The sequence below is a fragment of the Dermochelys coriacea genome, chromosome 20 (assembly GCF_009764565.3).
Source record: "Dermochelys coriacea isolate rDerCor1 chromosome 20, rDerCor1.pri.v4, whole genome shotgun sequence".
NCBI lineage: Eukaryota > Metazoa > Chordata > Testudines > Dermochelyidae > Dermochelys > Dermochelys coriacea.
Window position 1 is genome coordinate 1,243,707 of NC_050087.2, and position 19,991 is coordinate 1,263,697.

Sequence of the window (19,991 nt, forward strand, 5' to 3'; positions counted from 1 at the left end):
GGGTCTGGCTCAGCCAGGCCCAAGCCCAGAGCTCCAGGCTTTCCTTCTCCCTCATCATGACAGGGGTCTGCATTTGGCGTAAGACCCCACTGCTGTGCCCCGGAGGGGCAGGGCACGGGCACAGATCCCCTGTAGTCACTAGCCAGGCTGGCTCCCCGCACGTACCTTACAATGCCCGCAGTCCTCACCTGTCGCGAACCGGGGTTGGGACCTGTCTGCCTCGGGCTGGTGGCATCACCTCTGGGAGGGAACCCTGCTGGGGCAACGGTGATGGTGGTGGGGGGACTTAGTACACAGCCTCCTCCCCACTCCAGGAAGAATGGGGCCCAGAAAATGCCTCCCTCGCTGCTAACCCTGCCTAGCGAGCACCCTGTCCCCTCAACACAGGCTGGGAACTGCCCGAGGGGCTGCTGGGGGTGGGTATGGAGCAGCCCCTTGCCCGGGGAAGCATGTCCTCCCCCATCATGGCCCACAGCCCAACCTGGTTGCCGGAGGGGAGCAGGCCCCAAATGGGGGCCCCAACCCTACGCCCCCATCCTACTGCACCACCTCTGGGGAGACCCGCCCCCCCCCAGCCACACATGGGGGGGGGCTCTTCAGAGCTGCCCCTGCGAGACAGACTCCAGAGGGAAATGGGGCATCTCCGGTTGACTGGGGGGAGAGGCCTCAAGGGCTCAGCAGGATTCGGGGGGGGCATCAGAAATTCCCCCCCCACCTACCCGGGGTGGGAGGGGCCCTGGGAGGGGAGTGATGCAACTGCCCTGCAACCAGCACCACTGGCCCGCGGCTGTCCACAAGGGGGCACCGCAGGTTGATGCCTGGAGCCACAGCGCTGCTGGGGGGGGCCACTCACCCCCCCAACCCCTCGCCCAGCACCCCATCTCCACAGCCCTAGTGCGGGGGTGGCTGAGCTGGGGGGGTGCTGTCTGTCTGTCTGTCCAGCCCCATGCCCCCCCCCCCCGAGCCAGCAGCTCCCTGGGACATAACATGACCCCCCACCCCCCAGTCCCAGTCTTCACCCAGGACACCAATGACAGCCAGGGGAGGCTGCGCCGCTGTGGGGCAGAGGGCAGACACAGGGTGTAGGGCAAAGGCTGCTCAGGGCCTAGCGCAGTGGGGCCCGGTCTATGCCTGGTGCTACGCGAATCCAGAGCCTGGCCAGGATGCAGGCATGAGCCCCCCCCCCTCATACAACCCCCTGCCTGCTCTGTCTCGGGGGGAGCCGAGCCCCACAAGCACTGACTGGGCTCATGGCTCTGCGCACCGGGGCCTGGAGTCTCAGGCCAAGCCCCGTCCTTGGACCGGCCCACGCACACGCTAGTGAGCTGCAGTGACGGCCAGCCCCATCCCCCTCGTCTGCATCGCGGGCTGCCCCATATGCCATCACAGCCAGACGCCTGCCCCCCCAGATCCCACACTGCCCCCACCCCCCTGCCTGGCCCCCAAACCCCACACGTACCTGCTCCTGCTGCAAACCCCACACCCAGCCTGCACCCCACCCTGCAGAGGCCGGGCGCTGTCCCGCCAGGCTGGGACATCACAATGGGGACCAGATCTTGTGAGGCAGCGGAGGGGCCTCATCTCCCTCCCGACACCCCGAGAGCTGCCTGTGGGATGCTGCCTGCGGCCGGGTCGGCCCCACCTGAGGCTGCCAGGGAGCCAAGCAGCAAGGGGCCTGGCCACTGCGAGGCCGGGCAACCTGGAGGGTCACCATGGCAACCAGAGATTGCAGGGCACCCCATATAATCGCGCCCCTCAGAGGCCCATTGATTCAGGTAAAGTCACCAGGGTTCTGCCCTCCCACTGCTACCAGCCCATGTCCTGCCCCTGCCCCCCACATGCCAGCCCTGCCCTGCACATCAGCCCTGCCCCAGGTCCATGCCCCTCTGCATCCCAGCTCTGGCCTGTGCCCCTGCCCTCTGCATGCCAGCCCAGCCCACACCGGCTCCATCCAACTCAGCGGTGTCTGCTCGCGCCTGTTCTCCCCTTTCACACTCAACCGTCATCGCAGCCTGGCTGGCGTCTGACCTGGCTCCACTGCCAAACAGCCGCTGCACCCCGCTCAGAGGTGGCTGCCTTTCAGTGCTGGGCGCGCAGTGCCCCCATACAGCTGTCAATCAGTTTGCTCTGGGCTGTCGACAGATTCTCTCCCTTCGAGGCGTCTCTTTCTCGTGCTCTGGTACCATGGCTGGAATCGCTGACGCAGCAGCATCCCTTTGACATCTGCGTGGCAGGGACTCGAATTCCCAGGAGGGGGGCCCAACACCTCCTTTCTAGCCTGCCCTGCACGTGGGGGGCAGCCCCCGGTGGCCAGTCAGCATCCGCGGCACCCACCCACAGCTCTGAAGAGGAAGGACCAGCCTCCAGGGGCAGCCCAACTCCCAACAGCCCCATGGGTGCCAGATCTGGAGCGGGCAGAGGGGACCCATTAGAGTCACACCGAGTCCATCACACCCCATGTGCACCGATGACAAACCCACCCCCAGCAGGCTCCTCTGCCATTAGGGCCTGAGCTGGCTGCACCCTTCGAGGTGCCGGTTTCAGTGCAGGCCTGGGGGTCTGGTGGGACTGACACCCGCCCCGTTCCCCCCCGGGCTTCTCAGGGGCTTGTGAAACCCGGGAGGGCATATGGCTGTGGCACTCCCAGCCTACTTCCACGGGCATCTGCACTGGCAGCCAGCCCAGCTGGCACTGCATGTGGGCACCGGGCCCTGGACACCAACTCCTGCCCGGCCTGGCAGGCGGCTGCAGGGCTCTGTTCCTGACCCCGCAGCCGCTGGCGGGTGGGCAGGGCGGGGAAGGGAAACCACGCATTAATCCAGGCCAGCTCTTAACCTTTTATTGGCTGTTTGAAGGGAGACCAAGGCAGACAATAAACAGCTGGATTCACAATAACTTATATAAATAAAACAAAGTGGGAGGGTGGCATCATTGAATAAAAAACCCAACTGGAAGGCGAGAAAGGGAAGTGGGGCTGGGGAAGGGGGGGTCTGTACACAGGCAATAGCACCATTGGAGAGAGCCAGGCAAGGGGCACATGGCCAGGGGAGGCAGCGGGACCGGGAGCCAAGGGCAACCCTGACCCACACACAAGACAAAGGCCGGGAGCACCCGACCTGGCCCCACGGCAGCTCCAGGACCCAGCTGGGGTCAGCTCATGGGTCTGCCCCCCAGCACCAGTGGAGAGAGGAGCAGCCATGCCAGGGAGTAGGCAGGGCTGGGCTAAGAGCGCTGGCTAGTAGGTGAGGGGGGGAACCACTGCGAGGTGCCCCTGCACCCCAGCCTGGTGCTGAGGGGACAGAGGGGTCTGGGAGCACAGCAAGGGGAGCTGCTGAGAGAGGGAGACACGGTTCCATTTCATGACTCCAGTAACTCGGGACGGCTAAAAACACCTGCGCTCTAGCCACTCACAGCCCTCTTTACACCCCGGGGGCGGAGGGTTGCAGGGGCTTAGGACTCCTGGTTTCTACAGCATCAACTCACTCTGCTCAGCTGCGCCCACCTTCCTCCAGCACAGGCCAATAGCTGGTGCATCAGAGGAAAGCAAATCTCCCCCTCCCCCATAACGAGCCTGTGGAACTCTCTGCCACAAGAGGTTGAGGTGTAGTAGGAAAGTAGGCGTTAAAAGGGGATTGGACATTCAATGCAGCTAAGAACAAGAGACCACCCAGTTACCTGAGAAGGGCAAAGCACCCCCTGCTGTACAGATTGGTCTGGCCCTAGACAACAGGAGAGACCCCTCCCCGCCCCACTGGCAACTTACTCCAGAATCGCCCACCGCAGGGCATCTTACACCTTCCTCAGCAGCGGCTGGTTCTGAGCCCTGGTGAAGACTGTACGAGAGGGGCCCTGGTCCAATCCGGGCAGGCGATCCCCAGGCGCCCCAGGGAACCCACTCCTGACCCGCACGGGGAGGGGGTTTGGAGGTGGGGACGGCGGCACGGGAGCCTGGCTCCATGCAGACGTCCCTGGAGATGAGATGACAGCGCAGACAGGCCCTGCGATGCCAGGCGCCTGCACCAGCCTCTGGGGATAAGCCTGGGCAGGCAGCAGGCGGTGCCAGGCCCAGCGGATTTGTTTGTTGCCCAGCCCCTCCCAGCACCCCAATAGCTGGGGGCTGCGTCCAGGGCAAGGCGGCTGCTTGGAAAGAGGTCCGGGGTGGAAGATGTGGTGGTGGCCCTTGGCTGTGGCTCCTCTGTTGAGGGGGAGGAGGACTTGGTTTGAGACAGTGGCAGGATTCTGCGGCCCCCGGTGCCAGTAATGGGCTCTGAAGGGCCCTAGTGCCAAGTGCCTCGGGCTCTTGAGGGGTCGGGGGAAGGACAGGGGGGCTCCCAGCCAGTGCCTTCCTGCTCCAGCACCGGATGATCCCGCCCCCGAGAAGGGGGGCTCCAGGGGCACCCTGAGATCAGCCCCCCTTTAACCTTGGCTCCCGCAGGAGGAGAGGCTGTCATACAGAGAGTCACTGAGCGACTCTGAGTTCTCCAGGCCCACCTGGCCCTGCCCCGTGTCCCTGGACCTCAGCTCTGTGCTGCCTTCCTCGCCCACGTCAGAGGCACTGGGTGTCCGGCTGGCACTGAACGCCCGTGAGGAGGGGGGCGGCAGGCGGGGCACATCCGAGGAGGCTCGTTTCCTCTCTGCGGTGCTGTGCGCGGAGCTCTGCAGGGACAGACATGGGCGTGAGAGTGGGGCGGGGGGATCCGAGCCCTGTGCGTGAGAGTGGGGTGGGGGAGTGAGCTGAAATCGGCGAGGGGAGCCCTGAACTGTCACCTTCCTGCTCAGCGCCCACCCCCAGGCAGATGCCGCTCAGGGACGGGGAGCAGAACACCCAGCCGGCTGGGGGGGTCCCTGCGTGTCGGCACGGCCTGCTTGCATCCCAAGAGCAGCCAGGTCTCAGTGCTGCCAGCCCCCAGTGTGGTGATGCTTCGGGGCAGCAGAGATCTATGTCCCTGGGGCGAGGCTGTGGGTCCAACGGGCAGGACCGCGCTGCCCACGCAGACCAATCCTTGGGCTACTGGCAGCTTGCTCCCAGGGTCCCACCCCTGCCCCGTCCCCGGGGGGCTCCTTACCCCAGCCAGCCCATGCAGCCCCTCCAGGTCCTGGGCCGTGCACAGGAAGGGGTCCGCGGAGCCACCGCAAGCCTTGGAGTTGGGGAAGGTCCAGTTCTTGCTTGGCTGGACTCGCCGCGCTCGGCCGGTTTCCATGCAGGGGTCTGGCACCAGGAGGAAGGTGGTGGGGAGTTAGCAGACAGCTCCCTGGAGGGCGACCCCCCATTCCCCAAGGGGTCGAGCTGGGATGCAACCCAGTCCCAGGTGAAGGGCTCAATGGCTGCAAATGTGGGCAGCAGGGACTGGGGTGAGGGTTGGGGTCGCTGCAGTCCTGTCCAAGCACCCACCTTCCAGTGCCCCGGCCCCTGGGGGGCAGCTCAGCGCAGGGCAGGGTGGGGGATTAAGCCCTCTGGTAGAAGGGGAAAATGGACAAGGTCCGGCCCAGGTGGCGCGGGAGACAAAAGGGCAGGGAAGTTACCTGCCCCGCCGCCTGGCACAAAGCCCAGCCCCCCAAGGACTCCGCCATGGCCAAGATGGGGGGTGCTCCCCACCTTCTCACTGGGCCCAGCGTAAGCCCCCTCCCCGCCCCGGGGGCTTGCCTGGGTACAGACCTTCGGGGCAGACTCTGTGGCCGCGGAGGCTCGGGGGTGGCTCGGCGCTGGCCAGCACACCGTGGAACGCGGGCATGCTTTGGTGCTTGCCAGGCGCCAGAACATCCTCCACGCTGGGCACCTCCCTCTCCAGCGTGCGGGCTTTGCGGGGGACTCTGGTGCTGCCAGGGGGCTGCCCCGGGTCCAGGCTGGGCAGCGGGTCCAGGCTGGGTTTCAGCTTGGGGAGGTTTTTACTGGGAGCCCCACTGCAGTAGTCGGGGGGAGGGAAGGTGCCGATGCCGCTGTCCAGGGTCCGAGTCAGAGAGCCACATGCTGCGAGCAACAAGGGCAGGGTGGAGTCAGCAGGCCGGCCTGGCCCAGATGGGCCTCCTGGAGCCCCTCCCCGCAGCCCATCTCAGAGCACTTCACCCCCCACGGAACACATGGCAAATTACCCAAGGTCACCGCCCCCCTCATGTCCCTGACTGAGTCCTGTCTCTAGCCCCACCCACCATCCACTCCAAGCCCCGCCCACCACCGGCAGGCCACACCCCCACAGAACACATGGCAAGTTACCCAAGGTGGGGGGTCCCTGGCCGAGTTCTGCCCCTAGACCTAACCCTCCACTACCACACACCCTCCTGCCCCCCAGACCTCCACCGCCCCATGCCACGCCCCCTCCTGGTTCCAAGCTCCGCCCACCACTGGCAGGCCGCACCCCCGCATGGAACACATGGGAAGTTAGCCAAGGTCAGGAGGGTCTCAGGCAGAGTCCTGCCCCTAGACCCTCCCACCCCCCACTGCCATGCCCCACCTGACTCCAAGCCCCGCCCACCACTGGCATGCCACACCCCCACCCAGGGTTGGGAACGGAACCCAGGAGTCCAGACCCCCCACCTCCCGAACCACCCACTGGGCCACAGTCCGCACCGATAACGAGCCAGGCCCAACCCAGGGTTTGTGCCACTGAGCCTCCTGTGGGGTCACCTGTGAAGTGCTGGGAGTTCACGGACTCGGCCAGGCTGTCGTCCGATGGGATTTCCTCCCGGAGCTTCGAGTCTGGGCTCTTGAAAGGAAAGGAGATGAGAGAGACGGATAAACACGGCGCCCGGGGTTACCTTCCCCTCCGCCTGGCACAGAGCCCGGCCACGGCCAGGTCTGGGGGCGCTCCCCACCTTCTTGGGAGTCTCCTCGCAGCTCCGCAGGTCACCGACAATGCCGTTCCGTGGGGGCCGGAAGAGCCTGGGGTCTTTGGTGTCGTGTGAGACCCTCTGGAAATCCCGGAGCTCCCTCTTCTGCTCCAGCCGGCTCTCGTAGGCTTCCTTCCCGTCCACCCTGCAGAGATGAGGGTGTGAGCTGCCGGGGAGCTGACAGGACGGATGGATGGACCCCTAGAGCCAGTGGGGCAGAGCCCCTCCCTACAGGCTGGACACAACTCTCACTGGTCTGGGCTCAGGACGACTTCCCCGAATGAAAACCCCTCCTCTCCCTCACTCTCAGCATGTCTGAGCTTGGGGCTGGATCCCCATTTACAGAGGGTGAAACTGAGGCACAGAGAGGCCTCAGGGAGTCTCTACCAAGGCTGGGAATCCCTCCTCCCCCTGCCCTAACCCACTAGACCCCACTCCCCACCCAGAGACAGGAATTGGACCCAGGAACGACCCCCACTCTCCGCTGCTCTAACCCACTAGACCCCACTCCCCAGAGCCCAGGACAGAACCCAGGAGTCCTGGCCCCCAGCCCACTGCCTAGGCACATGAACTTCTGCTTCCAGGCCTGCTGGCATCCTCTCCCCCTGCCCCCACCTCGCAGAGCCCCCTCCCCCCGCCCACTACCTGTTCAGCAGCTGCTGCATGAAGTTTTCGGCCGCCACCTCCTGGTACATGACCTGGAGCTGGTTCTGCGTCTGCCCCACGAGGATGCCGCAGGTGTGGGGCCGGCCCTTCTCCAGCGCCAGCCCGTTGATGTAGGCCTTCTCCGCCTCCAGCGCCCTGCGCAGCTCCTCCGCCTTCTCCATCAGCCTGGAGATGTTGAGGCTCTCCGCCTCCAGCTTGCCGGCCGCCACCTTCCCCTCCCCGCCCCCGCCCCCCTGCTTCCGCTCCCCCTTGGCCGGGAGCCCCTCGGGCCGCCGGCTCGGGGCGGGCAGCTTGCTCCGGCGCAGCCCGAACCAGCTGGCGATGCCGCTGGAGTTCTTCGGCTTCCCCTCGCCCACCGGCCCCTTGCCCTGGCCCTGCCGGCGCAGCACGTTCTCCTCGATGCCCTTCATCACCTTCTCCTCGATGGCCGAGTGCAGCCCGGCGCCGGCCGCGGGCAGAGCTCGGCTGGGCAGGGGCGGGGCCTGGGCACAGTCGGGGGGCTTGCGGCCCGCGCCAGGCGGTGGCGTGGGGGGAAGCTTGGGGCCAGTGGGCTTTGGCTCTTCGGCAGGTGGGCGGGGAGCCCCAGCCTTGGCCGGTGCCTTGGTGGGCGATTTGGAGGGCAGCTTGGTGGGGCTCCCATGGGGGCTCTTGGCACTCTTGGTGGGGGGCACCGGAGGGGCTTTGGGGGAGTTCCTGGGGCCCAGGGGGGTCCCCGCTGGGCACAGCGCCCCCGGCTGGCGGGCTTTGGCGGCGTAGTGCTTCGAGGAACAGGTCTCGGCCTCCAGCCGGGAGCCCACCGAGCCAGAGGAGTAGCACCGCCCGGCGGGCTCCCCGCCATGGCACTGCTCCTGGTGTTTGAGGCTGCCGCCCGTGCCCGGCTGGGGCTGTGCCCTGGTCTCCAGCGCCTCCTCGCAGGGCCGGCCTGGTGCCCTGGCCTTCCCGGGGCAGCCGTTCTTCTCTGGGCCCAGCGCCTCCTTCCGCTCCCCTGCCTTGGCACCCTTCAGCTTCCCTAGCGCCGACAGACGCTCCTTAAAGGGCAGGTGTCCCAGCTCCGGCTGCTTCTTCCCAGTGCTGTTCCCAGGCCTCCTGGGCCCGGCGGAGCCCCCGGCATTCCTGCGGGCAGGCGGTGGGGACTCAGAGCCCTGCTCCCGGCCCTCCTTGGCAGGGGCGTAGGGGCACAGCTCAGGCGGGCAGTGGGGGGCGTCTGGCCTGGCACCTCGCAACGGGGTGGAGCGGGAGCCCTTGGGCCGCTCCAGCAGGGAGGCCAGGCCACCCACCGACAGCTCCGAGACATTCTCGTAGTCATGGGCCTTCGGGGAGCCATGGCCGAAGGGCTCTGGGGAGTGCACGGCGGCCTCTGCTGTCCCAGGGGCCAGGTGCCTGCCAGCCTTGGGGGAGGCCTGACCGCTGGCCCCAGGGGGCAGGGGGCAGGCAGGTGCCGCGGGCCCCTCGGGGGAGGCCCTGCGGCTGAGCACAGGCGAGGGGCACGCCTCGTAGTTGTTGCTGCGGCAGGGGATCTTGGAGCTGCGGGTGAGCTGGGGGCTCAGGCGCAGAGGGTTGGGGCCCTGGGGCTTCTCCCCAGGCGTGGGCATCTTCAGGAACTTAAGCATCTTGGAGGGGGAGGGCAGGGGAAGTGCCCCACTGCCCGGCGACGGGGGGCCCAGCTGCAGCTTGGGCTTGCCCTGAGCCGAGATCTGGGCAAAGCCCGTGGCACTCTTCTTGGGGGGCTCGTCTCCGGAGAGGCAGATGCTGATGTAGGCCTGGCGCTCCAGGGCCGGCTCCGGGAAGGGCCCCAGGTCCTGGCCGCCGGCAGCTGTGCCGAAAGCCGGCTTGTCTGCGCTGCCCTGGGCCGGGCCCGACGCTGGCTTCATGGGCTCGTACTTGCCCAAGACCGAGAGGCTGGTGAGCATGTCCCGGCTCAAGGCTTTGCCCAGCACCCCTGGCTTGGGGCCCAGCGCCCCTGGGGACCCCTCCAGCTGGTAGGCAGCGGCTGGCTCCCCGTTGAGCGGGCAGCCCCCGGTCAGGAAGTGCTGCAGGTAGCACTCCGTCTCCTCCAGCAGCAAGCCCAGGTCCAGCTTCGTTTCAGCCAGGGTGCTCAGCGGGGCCTCACCCGGGGGGCCCTTCTCCACGGGACCCGGCTCCCCCAGCTCCCCCAGCTCATCGGAGGAGGAGGAGGAGCTGCCCTCGCTCTTCTGCTGGCAGCACAGTGGGGGGAGCAGCTGGGGGCGCCCCCCCTCTGCCTCCAGGCCCCCCCGCTCCTCGCTCTTCCACTTCAGCGCTTCCTCCAGGCCATGCTGTGCTCGCAGCAGGCAGGACGGCCACAGCTCGCGGGTGGTGGCCAGGGGCTCGACTGGGGGGCCTTCCCCATTCACCGGTGACTCCGGCTGGCTCTGGCTGTCTGCTGGGACTGGCTGGAATTTGTGGGAGCCGGGCTCGGGAGGGGAGTGGCTGGGGTCCCTCCAGGGAGACAGCTGGCAGGGTGGGGGGCACAGCAGGGGGTCCGTCTCCTCCAGCTTCCGCAGCACCTCCAGGATCTGGGCTTTCTTCTTGAAGAACGGAGACAGCGCCTCCATGGACTGGAAGCCGGGGCTGCCTGCCCGCAGCCCTCCGTACCCCACCTGGGGAGAGGGGCCAGAGAGGCCGTGAGATGCCCAGACCCCGGCTCCCAGCTACGCCAAGGACCCCCCGATAATCCAGACCCCCAGCCCGGACAGCGGCACTGCCAGAGCATGCGGCACCATGGCTGTTCGCTGCTTCCCGGGGCAAACAACAGGGGCAGGCCCAGACCTAGAACATGGGGTTCTGGGGCCCCCCTCAGTCCCAAGGCTCAGCCAGACAGTGGGGATGGGGCGGCTAGTGGGAGCCCAGGTTGTTGGGGGTGGGGAGCCCCTTTGATCAGGGGGCCAGCTCACCCTCCCGCTGGCTGGGCTGTGGGGGAAGGGGCCAGCCAGGGAGGGAGCTTGATCCTCACAAGGGGTGACCCACATACGCCAGCCCCCCTTCCCCACTTGGCAGGGGGCAGCCTGGGCACTGCTGGGATAGGAGCATGGCAGGTACCGTGGCAATGCTGCCGGGGGAGGAGGGGCGATATAACCTGCTCCCTCCCCTGTTAATGGGACCACTCCACCCCACATCCTCAGCAGCCCCTGCTCCGAGACCCTTCCCTGAGGGAATCAGAGCTGCTCTGTCAGGCCCAATGCAGTGAGAGCGCCCAGCCCCGGTTCTGCTCCCAGGGTGTGGGGGGCAGCAGGGGAGAGCCTGCGCCGGTGGCGGGGGGGCTGGGCATTGGGGACCCAAAGACAGACCCCTGCCCCTGATCCGGAGGAGCTGCCACTGAGCATCCCAAAGCGCTGCCCTGGGGAGCCGACCTCTCTGCACCTTCCCGGGGCCATGGGTGGGCAGGAGACCCCCCCCCATTTCTGCTAATGCCAGGGCACAAGGGGCCTGACTGAGCTGTCAGAAGCTGGGCTTGAACAGCCCTTAATCCGACGGCCCCCCACAGTCTGGCCCCAGCTCAGCAGCCCAGCCAGGATCACCTCCTCCCACAATGCACAGGTGGGGAAATCGAGGCCCTGAGCGGGACGTGACCCGCCTGAGATCCCCCAGCATTATCTGTGGCAAAGTCTGGCACAGAACCCAGGAGTCCTGGCTCCGAGGGCCTTGCTGGGCTTGGGCCCAGCTCCTGGGAAACAAAAGGGCGGGGGGGCTTAGCTGCTCCTGGGGCTCTATGTCTGGGGCAGCCACATGCCTGCAAGGGCCCCACTTGCCCTGCCCAGGCAGTGCCTGTCCTGCCACTACCCCAAGCTCATGGCTGGAGCCCGTTCCCCTGGCAGCCCTCCCTGTAGCTCCCCACTGATCTCAGTGTCCTGCAACGGAACCCACGTCCCTGCCCGGGGGGGCTTGGGCCCAGCGAGGACAGCAGCTGCCCCCCAGTGCCCCTCTCCCTGATCGATGGGCTGAGAGCAGCTGGGAGCTTGGCTGGACGGGGAGCCAAGGGGGCGCGGGACATACCTCCCTCGGCAGGGCGCAGCTTCCCAGGGGCAGCGAGGGGGCCAGCTTCTCCACCGAGCCCAACTGAAGACTGGCCGGGGGGCTGCACAGCGCAGGCACCGGGTGCAGGGCCAGCTGGGAACGAAAGCAAGGCAGTGAGAGGCGGAGACGCCACAGGAGAAGGAGAAGGGCAGGGAGTCGGGGACCCCAGACCTATGGGTGGGGGGCAACGCTGGACCAGGTGGCGGGCGCGGGGCTGAGGCTGGACCGGGTGGCAGTGTGGGGAGGGGGGGCGGACAAGGCTGGACCGGGTGGCAGTGTGGGGAGGGGGGCGGACGAGGCTGGACCGGGTGGCAGGGGGGCTGAGGCTGGACAGGGTGGCGGGGGGGAGGGGTCAGATGAGGCTGGACCGGGTGGCGGGGGGGATGGGGGTGGACGAGGCTGGACTGGGTGGCAGGTGGCTGAGGCTGGACTGGGTGGCAGGGAGGGAGGGGGTCGGATGAGGCTGGACCGGGTGGCGGGGGGAGGTGGGGTGAGGCCGGACTGGGTGGCAGGGAGGGAGGGGGTCGGACAAGGCTGTACTGGGTGGCGGGGGCAGAGGGGTCAGATGAGGCTGGACCAGGTGGCAGGGGGAGGTGGGGTGAGGCTGGACTGGGTGGCAGGGAGGGAGGGGGGCGAGGCTGGACCAGTTGGCGGGGAGGGATGGGGTGGACGAGGCTGGACCTGGGGCAGCGAGCCGGTCGTCAGCTGCAGCTTTTGCTGGAAGAGGTCGCTCAGGGTCTGGTTCTGTCGCTCCAGGTCAAAGACCCTCTTCTTCAGCTTGAGGCACTCCTGGCGCAGGTCCTGCCGGCCCCGGGAAAAAGCAGAGCGTCTGTGCCAGCACCCCCAGGGAGTGGGGCTTGGGCCAGCACTCAGAGCCAGGCGCTGGGCTCCCCTCTCCATTCAGTGCAGCCCCCACCCACACAGCCAGGCAGGGGACTGCCAGGGTCCCCCAAAGCCGCCCTCTAGCCCTCTCCCTCTGCCCACGTGACCCCGCAATGCTGGCCCTGGGTCCCAGCCCCACCACGATAAAGGGCCTGGGCTCACAACCCACCCCAGGGCTTGGCCACGTGCCAGGCGGGGCTGGCTCAAGGATCCCAGGGCATGCCAGCAGCTCCCAAGTCACCAATCCCCACCCGTGGCCCCGTGTCACCCACACTCCACAGAGCGGGCCGCTGGGCGGGGAGGCCTCCAGCGCCAACTAGGCTACATCCCCGCGCTTGAAGTGTGGACACTGGGCTTCCAGTCCCAGCTCTGGAGGGGAGTGGGGGGGGGCAGGACTCCGGGGCTCTATTCCCAGCTCTGGAGGGGAGAGCGGGGGGGGCAGGACTCCGGGGCTCTATTCCCAGCTCTGGAGGGGAGTGGGGGGGGGACAGGACTCCGGGGCTCTATTCCCAGCTCCGGAGGGGAGTGGGGGGGGGCAGGACTCCGGGGCTCTATTCCCAGCTCTGGAGGGGAGTGGGGGGGGGACAGGACTCCGGGGCTCTATTCCCAGCTCTGGAGGGGAGTGTGGGGGGGCAGGACTCCGGGGTTCTATTCCCAGCTCTGGAGGGGAGGGGGGGGGCAGGACTCCAGGGCTCTATTCCCAGCTCTGGAGGGGAGGGCTGTGCTGTGCAGTGGTTGAGTTGGGGGGGGAGGATCAGGACTCCTGGGTTCTGTCCTTCCCACTGTTCACCGTGCTAGGGAAGCGTCAGCCTGTACAACACACAAGGCCGCGCAGGGGGCAGAGCGCTGGGCCCCTCGACAAGTGCACCACACCCTTCGGCCACCCCCGCTCAGGTCCTACCCTTGCGGGGTAAAGGTTGGCTGTGATGCCCGGGGGGGGCTCTGATCCCCAGGCAGGGGCCCCGCTACTCACTCACCTTCTGGTTGAGCAGAGCCTGCACCACATGGTTGGCAACCTGGAAAGCAAAGAAGTCACATGACAGCAAATGATTCCCCCTCCCCCACCCACACCCCCGCCCCCGGACACTGCCCCAGGTCACCAGAGCAGCCCAGCGCGGGGGGCTCCAGGGCAGGCAAGAGGCCCCGGGGGCAGAGGCCGGTTACCTCGTCCAGGCAGCGCTCGTAGGTCTCCCTCTGGTTCTCATTGGCCTGAGCCAGGGCCGAGTTCTCCGCCTGGGGCAGAGAAGGAAAGAGCAGCAGGTCAGGGGCCCAGTTCCTCCACCCACCCAAAAGCACGTGGGGGAAACTCCACCCCAGAGCTGGGCGCCAGGACTCCTGGGTTCTGTGCCCTGCTCTGGGCAGGGAGTGCGGTCTGGTGGGTTAGAGCAGGGGAGGCTGGGAGCCAGGACTCCTGGGTCCTTTCCTCTGCCAGAGATTCACTGTATGACTTTGGGCAAGTCCCTGGCCCCTCTCTGCCCCAGCTCACCCTGCTGAGGGGCTCTGGGAGCATCTGGGAAGCTGCCTTGGACTGTGGCTGCGAGGGGAAGGGGGGGCACTGTCCTTGGAACAAACCCCTGAGCAACACGGATTCAGAGCCTGCAGGAGGGAGCCCCTGACTGTTCCTGTTTGCTGCCCCCCTGGTGGCCACACGGCTCGCACTGACACGGCCTTCACAGCCGGGGCGCCCCTCCCCAGGCGAGTCCTGTGTGCATAGAGCGCCCAGTGCTGGGGAGCAGGGCACTGCTGGGGTGGGCGTCCTTGGACGCCATGCAGGGCTCCTGCGGGGGCAGCGACCCTCCCTCTGGCCCCAGGCGTCTACCCAGGGATCACGCTTGGCCCCAGAGACACAGCCAGGTGGGGCTCCGCACCTCCAGCTCCCGCAGTCTCTGCAGCAGCTCCTGGCTCGTTCCCGGCTCGCTGCCGCCCTCTTCTGGCTTCATGTCTCCCCGGCCGGCCACAGCTTCCGACATCGAGCCCTGCAACACAAAGCGGGAGGCCAGTGAGTGACGGGCCAGGCACCCTCCAGGGGTGCGGCCCCTTCGGGCAGGGCAGCCCCCTCATTACCGGCTCCTCCTCTCAGCACCCAGGATGGGCCTGCTCAGTGCAGCCTCCCCCAGGCTCCTGCACCAGGCTCGCCTCTGGGACCAACCCCAGCTCCCAGCAGACTCCCCTGAACAGCATCTGCCCCAGGCCAGAAGGGAGTCTGGACTGTGGGAGGGCAGGAGCCTGGAGGATTCACTCCAGAACATGGGGGCTCCTGCAAAGGAGGGTAAACGAATGTACAGACGGGCAAAGGAGGGTGCATACACACACACATGTGCAAAGGAGGGAGTGCACAGGTGTGCACGTGCAAAGGAGGGTATGTAACACGTGTGCGAAGGAGGGGGGAGTTCTCTCTCTTCTTACCTCGTTCCAGGGGCCCGACCCCAGACCCAGCAGCACCTTCCAGCCTTCCCTTGTCACCTCTGCCCGCTCACCTGCAAGGGGATAAAACCCAGCGATGAGACTGGTCCCCCAGCTCTGCCTATCCAGAACCCCACACCGAGATGGGCGATGGGGCCAGACCAAAGAGGTTTGGCCTGGCCAAACCTCCCCAGGCTCCCCAAATCCCAAGGTGGGAGAGAACACCAGCCCTGGGCAGGCTGCAAGGGAAGAGACTGTGACAAAATAACGTCCTTGCAGATCCAACTGGACCTTGAAGGGGCTCTGGAGCCAGGACCCATTAGCCGATGCCCTCTCCACCCCAGACTGGGCAGCTGCTCAGCACCCTTGACCAAGAGGCTCCAGTAGCCTCCTGCAGCTTGGGTTCACCTAAAGATGGGGATCAATATGAACATCAAAAGGTGGATAAGGAATTGGTTAAAGGGGAGACTGCAACGGGTCCTACTGAAAGGCGAACTGTCAGGTTGGAGGGAGGTTACCAGTGGAGTTCCTCAGGGATCGGTTTTGGGACCAATCTTATTTAATCTTTTTATTACTGACCTTGGCACAAAAAGTGGGAGTGTGCTAATAAAGTTTGCAGATGATACAAAGCTGGGAGGTATTGCCAATTTGGAGAAGGATCGGGATATTATACAGGAGGATCTGGATTACCTTGTAAACTGGAGTAATAGTAATAGGATGAAATTTAATAGTGAGAAGTGTAAGGTTATGCATTTAGGGATTAATAACAAGAATTTTAGTTATAAGTTGGGGACGCATCAATTAGAAGTAACGGAAGAGGAGAAGGACCTTGGAGTATTGGCTGGTCATAGGATGACTATGAGCTGCCAATGTGATATGGCTGTGAAAAAAGCTAATGCGGTTTTGGGATGCATCAGGAGAGGCATTTCCAGTAGGGATAAGGAGGTGTTAGTACCGTTATACAAGGCACTGGTGAGACCTCACCTAGAATACTGTGTGCAGTTCTGGTCTCCCATGTTTAAAAAGGATGAATTCAAATTGGAGCAGGTACAGAGAAGGGCTACTAGGATGATCCGAGGAATGGAAAACTTGTCTTATGAAAGGAGACTTAAAGAGCTTGGCTTGTTTAGCCTAACTAAAAGAAGGTTGAGGGGAGATATGATTGCTCTCTATAAATATATCAGAGGGATAAATACAGGAGAGGGAGAGGAATTATTTAACCTCAGCACCAATGTGGACACAAGAACAAATGGGTATAAATTGGCCACCAGGAAGTTTAGACTTGAAATCAGATGAAGGTTTTTAACCATCAGAGGAGTGAAGTTTTGGAATAGCCTTCCAAGGGAAGCAGTGGGGGCAAAAGATCTATCTGGCTTTAAGATTCTACTCGATAAGTTTATGGAGGAGATGGTATGATGGGATAATGGGATTTTGGTAAATAATTGATCTTTAAATATTCAGGGTAAATAGGCCAAATCCCCTGAGATGGGATATTAGATGGATGGGATCTGAGTTACTATAGAAAATTCTTTCCTGGGTATCTGGCTGGTGAATCTTGCCCATGTGCTCAGGGTTTAGCTGATCGCCATATTTGGGGTCGGGAAGGAATTTTCCTCCAGGGCAGATTGGAGAGGCCCTGGAGGTTTTTCGCCTTCCTCTGTAGCATGGGGCATGGTTGACTTGAGGGAGGCTTCTCTGCTCCTTGAAGTCTTTGAACCATGATTTAAGGACTTCAATAGCTCAGACATGGGTGAGGTTTTTCATAGGAGTGGGTGGGTGAGATTCTGTGGCTTGCGCTGTGCAGGAGGTCGGACTAGATGATCAGAATGGTCCCTTCTGACCTTAGTATCTATGAATCTATGAATCCCCTCCCCACGGGAAATGTACTTGGGCGGCCTGGAAATGAGGCCAGCTCCCCCCTACCCAGTTCCTGGGCTGGACAGAACCCCAGGAAACGATCACTCAGAAGAAAGTGAGGTGCTGGGGGAGACCCGACCACTGGGGGGAAGCGCTCGCACCTTTACCCCGATCAAACGGCCTTTCCCCCTGGCCAGCCTGAGAACAGCCCCCTGACCAAGGGACCAAACCCACCGTCCGCATCCTCCTCCAGCCCCAGGACCTGACACCACACACAGCCAGGTGCCCAAATGCCCCTCCAAGAGCAGGCAGCAGAAGCACCCGAGTAGCATTTACCCTTCCCCCCTGCCATCCAACCCCATCCTCTGCACCTTGCCAGGGGCAGCGCCTCCCCGAGCCACCTTAAGGATCCTTGCCCACACAAAGCTGGGAGCGAACTCTCCTCAGAGAGCCTTCCATGCTAGCCACAGAGGCAGGGCGATCTAACCATGGGGGGAACAGGAGCCAGGAACCTGGGTTCCATTCCCAACACTACCAGACTCTCCTGTGTAAGTCGTGTCACCGTGCCTCAGTTTCCCCATGTGTACAGCGTGTCTAATAACAGCTGCCTGCCTCCCACTGCAGCCTCGTTCCCAGGAGGTTGCAGGCCTGGCTCAGGGACTGGAGGATCTCAAAGGAAAGGCTCCAGAGCAGGGCTAGCTCTTGGAGGGACAGGTTCTGCTTGTCTTGCAGAGCCCCTCTCTGTTCCCCTGCCCCACCCTCTCCTAAAGGCCCCTGGAGTTGCCCCAGTTTCATCGGCTGACCCATCTCACACACACACGGCCCGTCACTGCTCTCCAGCACCGGCGCCTGAGGACAGGCCTGTGCCAAGAGCAGCACCGTCGCATCTCGGCTTCGGTGCCAGTTCGCCCAGCGGGCTCTGGGCCCAGCCCAGTTAGAGCCTCCCGGGGACAAGGGCTGCCTCCCCCACCCCGGAGCGGGCAGGGAAGTGGCCAGGTGGCACCGATGGCTCAGGGTGAGAGCAAAGCAGCAGGGGCTTGGAACGGGAATTCAATCTTGCTACGAATCCAGCGTCTCCGTGGAGGGGCCAGGCCACAGAACCAGGGCGAGGGGCCCCCATGCAAGGCAGAATCATTGGCTTCAAGCGTCAGCAAAGATGTTCCCCTGGGGGGTGACATCCCCCCCGCACGTAGACACAGCTGCAACATCCCTTCCACCCAGACCCAGACCCCCAGCCCACCTACGGCACGGTGCCTCTCCTCCCAGGGACCCTAGCAAACCCCCCAAAGCCAGCTGCGTCCAACCCCGTCACCCCCACAGCCGGCCTCAGCAGGGCACCACATGTAAACACGAGGTTCCCCCACCCACGGAGCTTACAACAGTGGGCACCACAAGCCAGACATCCCCAAACCTCACCCCAACACACACCCCCAACAGCCCCCCCATCTTCCCCAAATTTCATCCTGATGCACACACCCTGGCAGCCCCCCCAGACACCCCAACTCCCCCAAACCTCATCCTGACACACACACCTCGGCAGCCTCCCCATTTCCCCAAAACCTCCCCCAACACACACACCCCAGTAGCCCCCAAATCTCCCCCCAACACCTGAAACCTCCCCCCACCACACACACCCCCAGCAGCCCCCCCATCTTCCCCAAACCTCACCTCAACACACAGACCCGGCAGTCCCCGCAGACACCCCATTTCTCCCAAACCACACCCCGGAAGCCCCCCCATCTCCCCCAACACACACACCCCGGCAGCATCCCCATCTCCTCCAAACCTCCCCCCAACATACAGACCCCGGCAGCCCCCCCATCTTCCCCAAACCTCCACCACCGCACAAACCCCGGCAGCCCCCCGACACACACCTCCCCGGCCCCGCCGCCCCCCCACGCACCCTGGCCGGGCCGGGCTGTGGGGCGGCCCCCGGCGGCCGCTGCTCCGTGCGGGGCCCCGCAGCGCGGCAGGGCCGGCTGCCCAGCATCCTCCCCCGGCCGCGGCCCCGGCTGCTCCCGCTGCGGCGGCTCCCGGGCCGGCCCCGCTATTGTTGGGGAAGAGGCGGCTCCAGCCTCGGCTGCTCCCCGCGGGCCTGCGGCTCCGCCTTCCCCGCCGCTACCGGGGAGGAGCCCGGCCCCCGCCCGCCCCGAGCCTGGGGAGGGGAGCCCCAAACTGGGACCCCCGAGCCTGGAGGGGGGAAGGAGACCCCCAAACTGGGACCATCAAGCATGGGGGGAAGGGGACCCCTCCAAACTAGGACCATGGGAGGGGGGAAGAGCCTCCCAAACAAGCTCCCCCAGCCCAGCACCCTTGGACCATCAGGAAGCTGGACACACACCTGGCCCCAACCAACTCCTCACATCACGGGGGAAGGGGGACCCCCACAAACCAGGACCTGCCTCCAGCACATGGGGGAGGAGACCCTCACAAACTGCCCCCACAGCTCATGGCAGGCAGGGACCCCCCCAGGATCCCCTCTTGGATCATCAGTGAAAGGGGGACCCTCACAAACTGCCCCCTAGGGTCAAGTGCTCTCAGATGAGGAGGCAGAGGAAGGGAGCTGCCCCCCTGGCCGGAGCACACTCCGGAGCCTTCCCCGCATCTCCCCAGGGGCCGGACGGGCCCAAAGGAGGCCCATAGTTCCCACCAGGTCGAGTGATTGCAGGTGCCCAGCTCGTGACCCCTCAGAGGGGCCTGATGTCCTGCCAGGGCTGGGCCGGGCCAGCAGAGCCCCCAGGCCCAGCACTAGCTAAAGCTGATGGGACAATGGAAACCTGCCAGGCTCCAGCGTGCCACGAGGAGCCGGAGAGCAGCTCTGTGCGGTGCCGCCACGGGAGGAGGGAGTCCGAGTCAGCACTGTGGCAGGGCCCCGGCTGGAGGAAAGAATGAAGCCCTGGAGCAGATCTCTGCACCAGACCAACACGGTCCCCCCACAGCTTCCTCAGCGGGCGGCGTGCCCTGCCTCCCTGGCTGAAGTGCCCTGGCCGTGCCCAGCGTGGGGACAAAGAGCCCCACGGCTAGGCCTGATGCCCAGCCCAGGTTTTACAGGACAGTCCCACGTGCCCAGGTCTTTTCAGCACTGAGCTGGTATCCGGGGAACGGAGAGGAAGAGCAGCCCCTGTATGGGCATGGGATAGCGGGCGCAGGCCAGCGCAGCTGCCACCTCAGGGTGCCAGCCCATGGCTGGGACGCTCTCAGCTTGGCCTGGCCAAATGTCTCGTGCGACTCCAGAGACAAGACTGCAGCAGAATCTCTGCCCTGGCATCGTGCCCTGGGCTCTGACAGGTGCCAGCTGTGTGTGGGTCTGGGACTCCCGCAGCTCC

General features: G+C 65.0%; 1 protein-coding gene across 4 annotated transcripts in view; it reads right to left on the reverse strand.

The window, feature by feature from the left end:
* Nucleotides 1-2,817: 2,817 nt before the first annotated feature.
* NCKAP5L (NCK associated protein 5 like) overlaps nucleotides 2,818-19,991 on the reverse strand; it is a 28,365-nt gene continuing 11,191 nt past the window's right edge. For 3 of the 4 annotated variants that reach the window (XM_043506435.1, XM_043506436.1, XM_043506437.1), the window contains 12 exons: nucleotides 14,812-14,882; nucleotides 14,274-14,381; nucleotides 13,570-13,638; nucleotides 13,383-13,421; nucleotides 12,205-12,324; nucleotides 11,503-11,616; nucleotides 7,471-10,109; nucleotides 6,811-6,970; nucleotides 6,623-6,701; nucleotides 5,657-5,968; nucleotides 5,067-5,209; nucleotides 2,818-4,656 (listed from right to left, as the gene is read on the reverse strand). In XM_043506435.1, coding sequence (XP_043362370.1) covers nucleotides 4,417-4,656; nucleotides 5,067-5,209; nucleotides 5,657-5,968; nucleotides 6,623-6,701; nucleotides 6,811-6,970; nucleotides 7,471-10,109; nucleotides 11,503-11,616; nucleotides 12,205-12,324; nucleotides 13,383-13,421; nucleotides 13,570-13,638; nucleotides 14,274-14,375 — 4,017 coding nt within the window. In that variant the 5' untranslated portion in view covers nucleotides 14,376-14,381; nucleotides 14,812-14,882 and the 3' untranslated portion in view covers nucleotides 2,818-4,416. Of the gene's footprint in view, nucleotides 4,657-5,066; nucleotides 5,210-5,656; nucleotides 5,969-6,622; nucleotides 6,702-6,810; nucleotides 6,971-7,470; nucleotides 10,110-11,502; nucleotides 11,617-12,204; nucleotides 12,325-13,382; nucleotides 13,422-13,569; nucleotides 13,639-14,273; nucleotides 14,382-14,811; nucleotides 14,883-18,568; nucleotides 18,718-19,991 lie in introns of those variants that run through there. The other variant, XM_038379191.2, reaches the window with a different exon arrangement.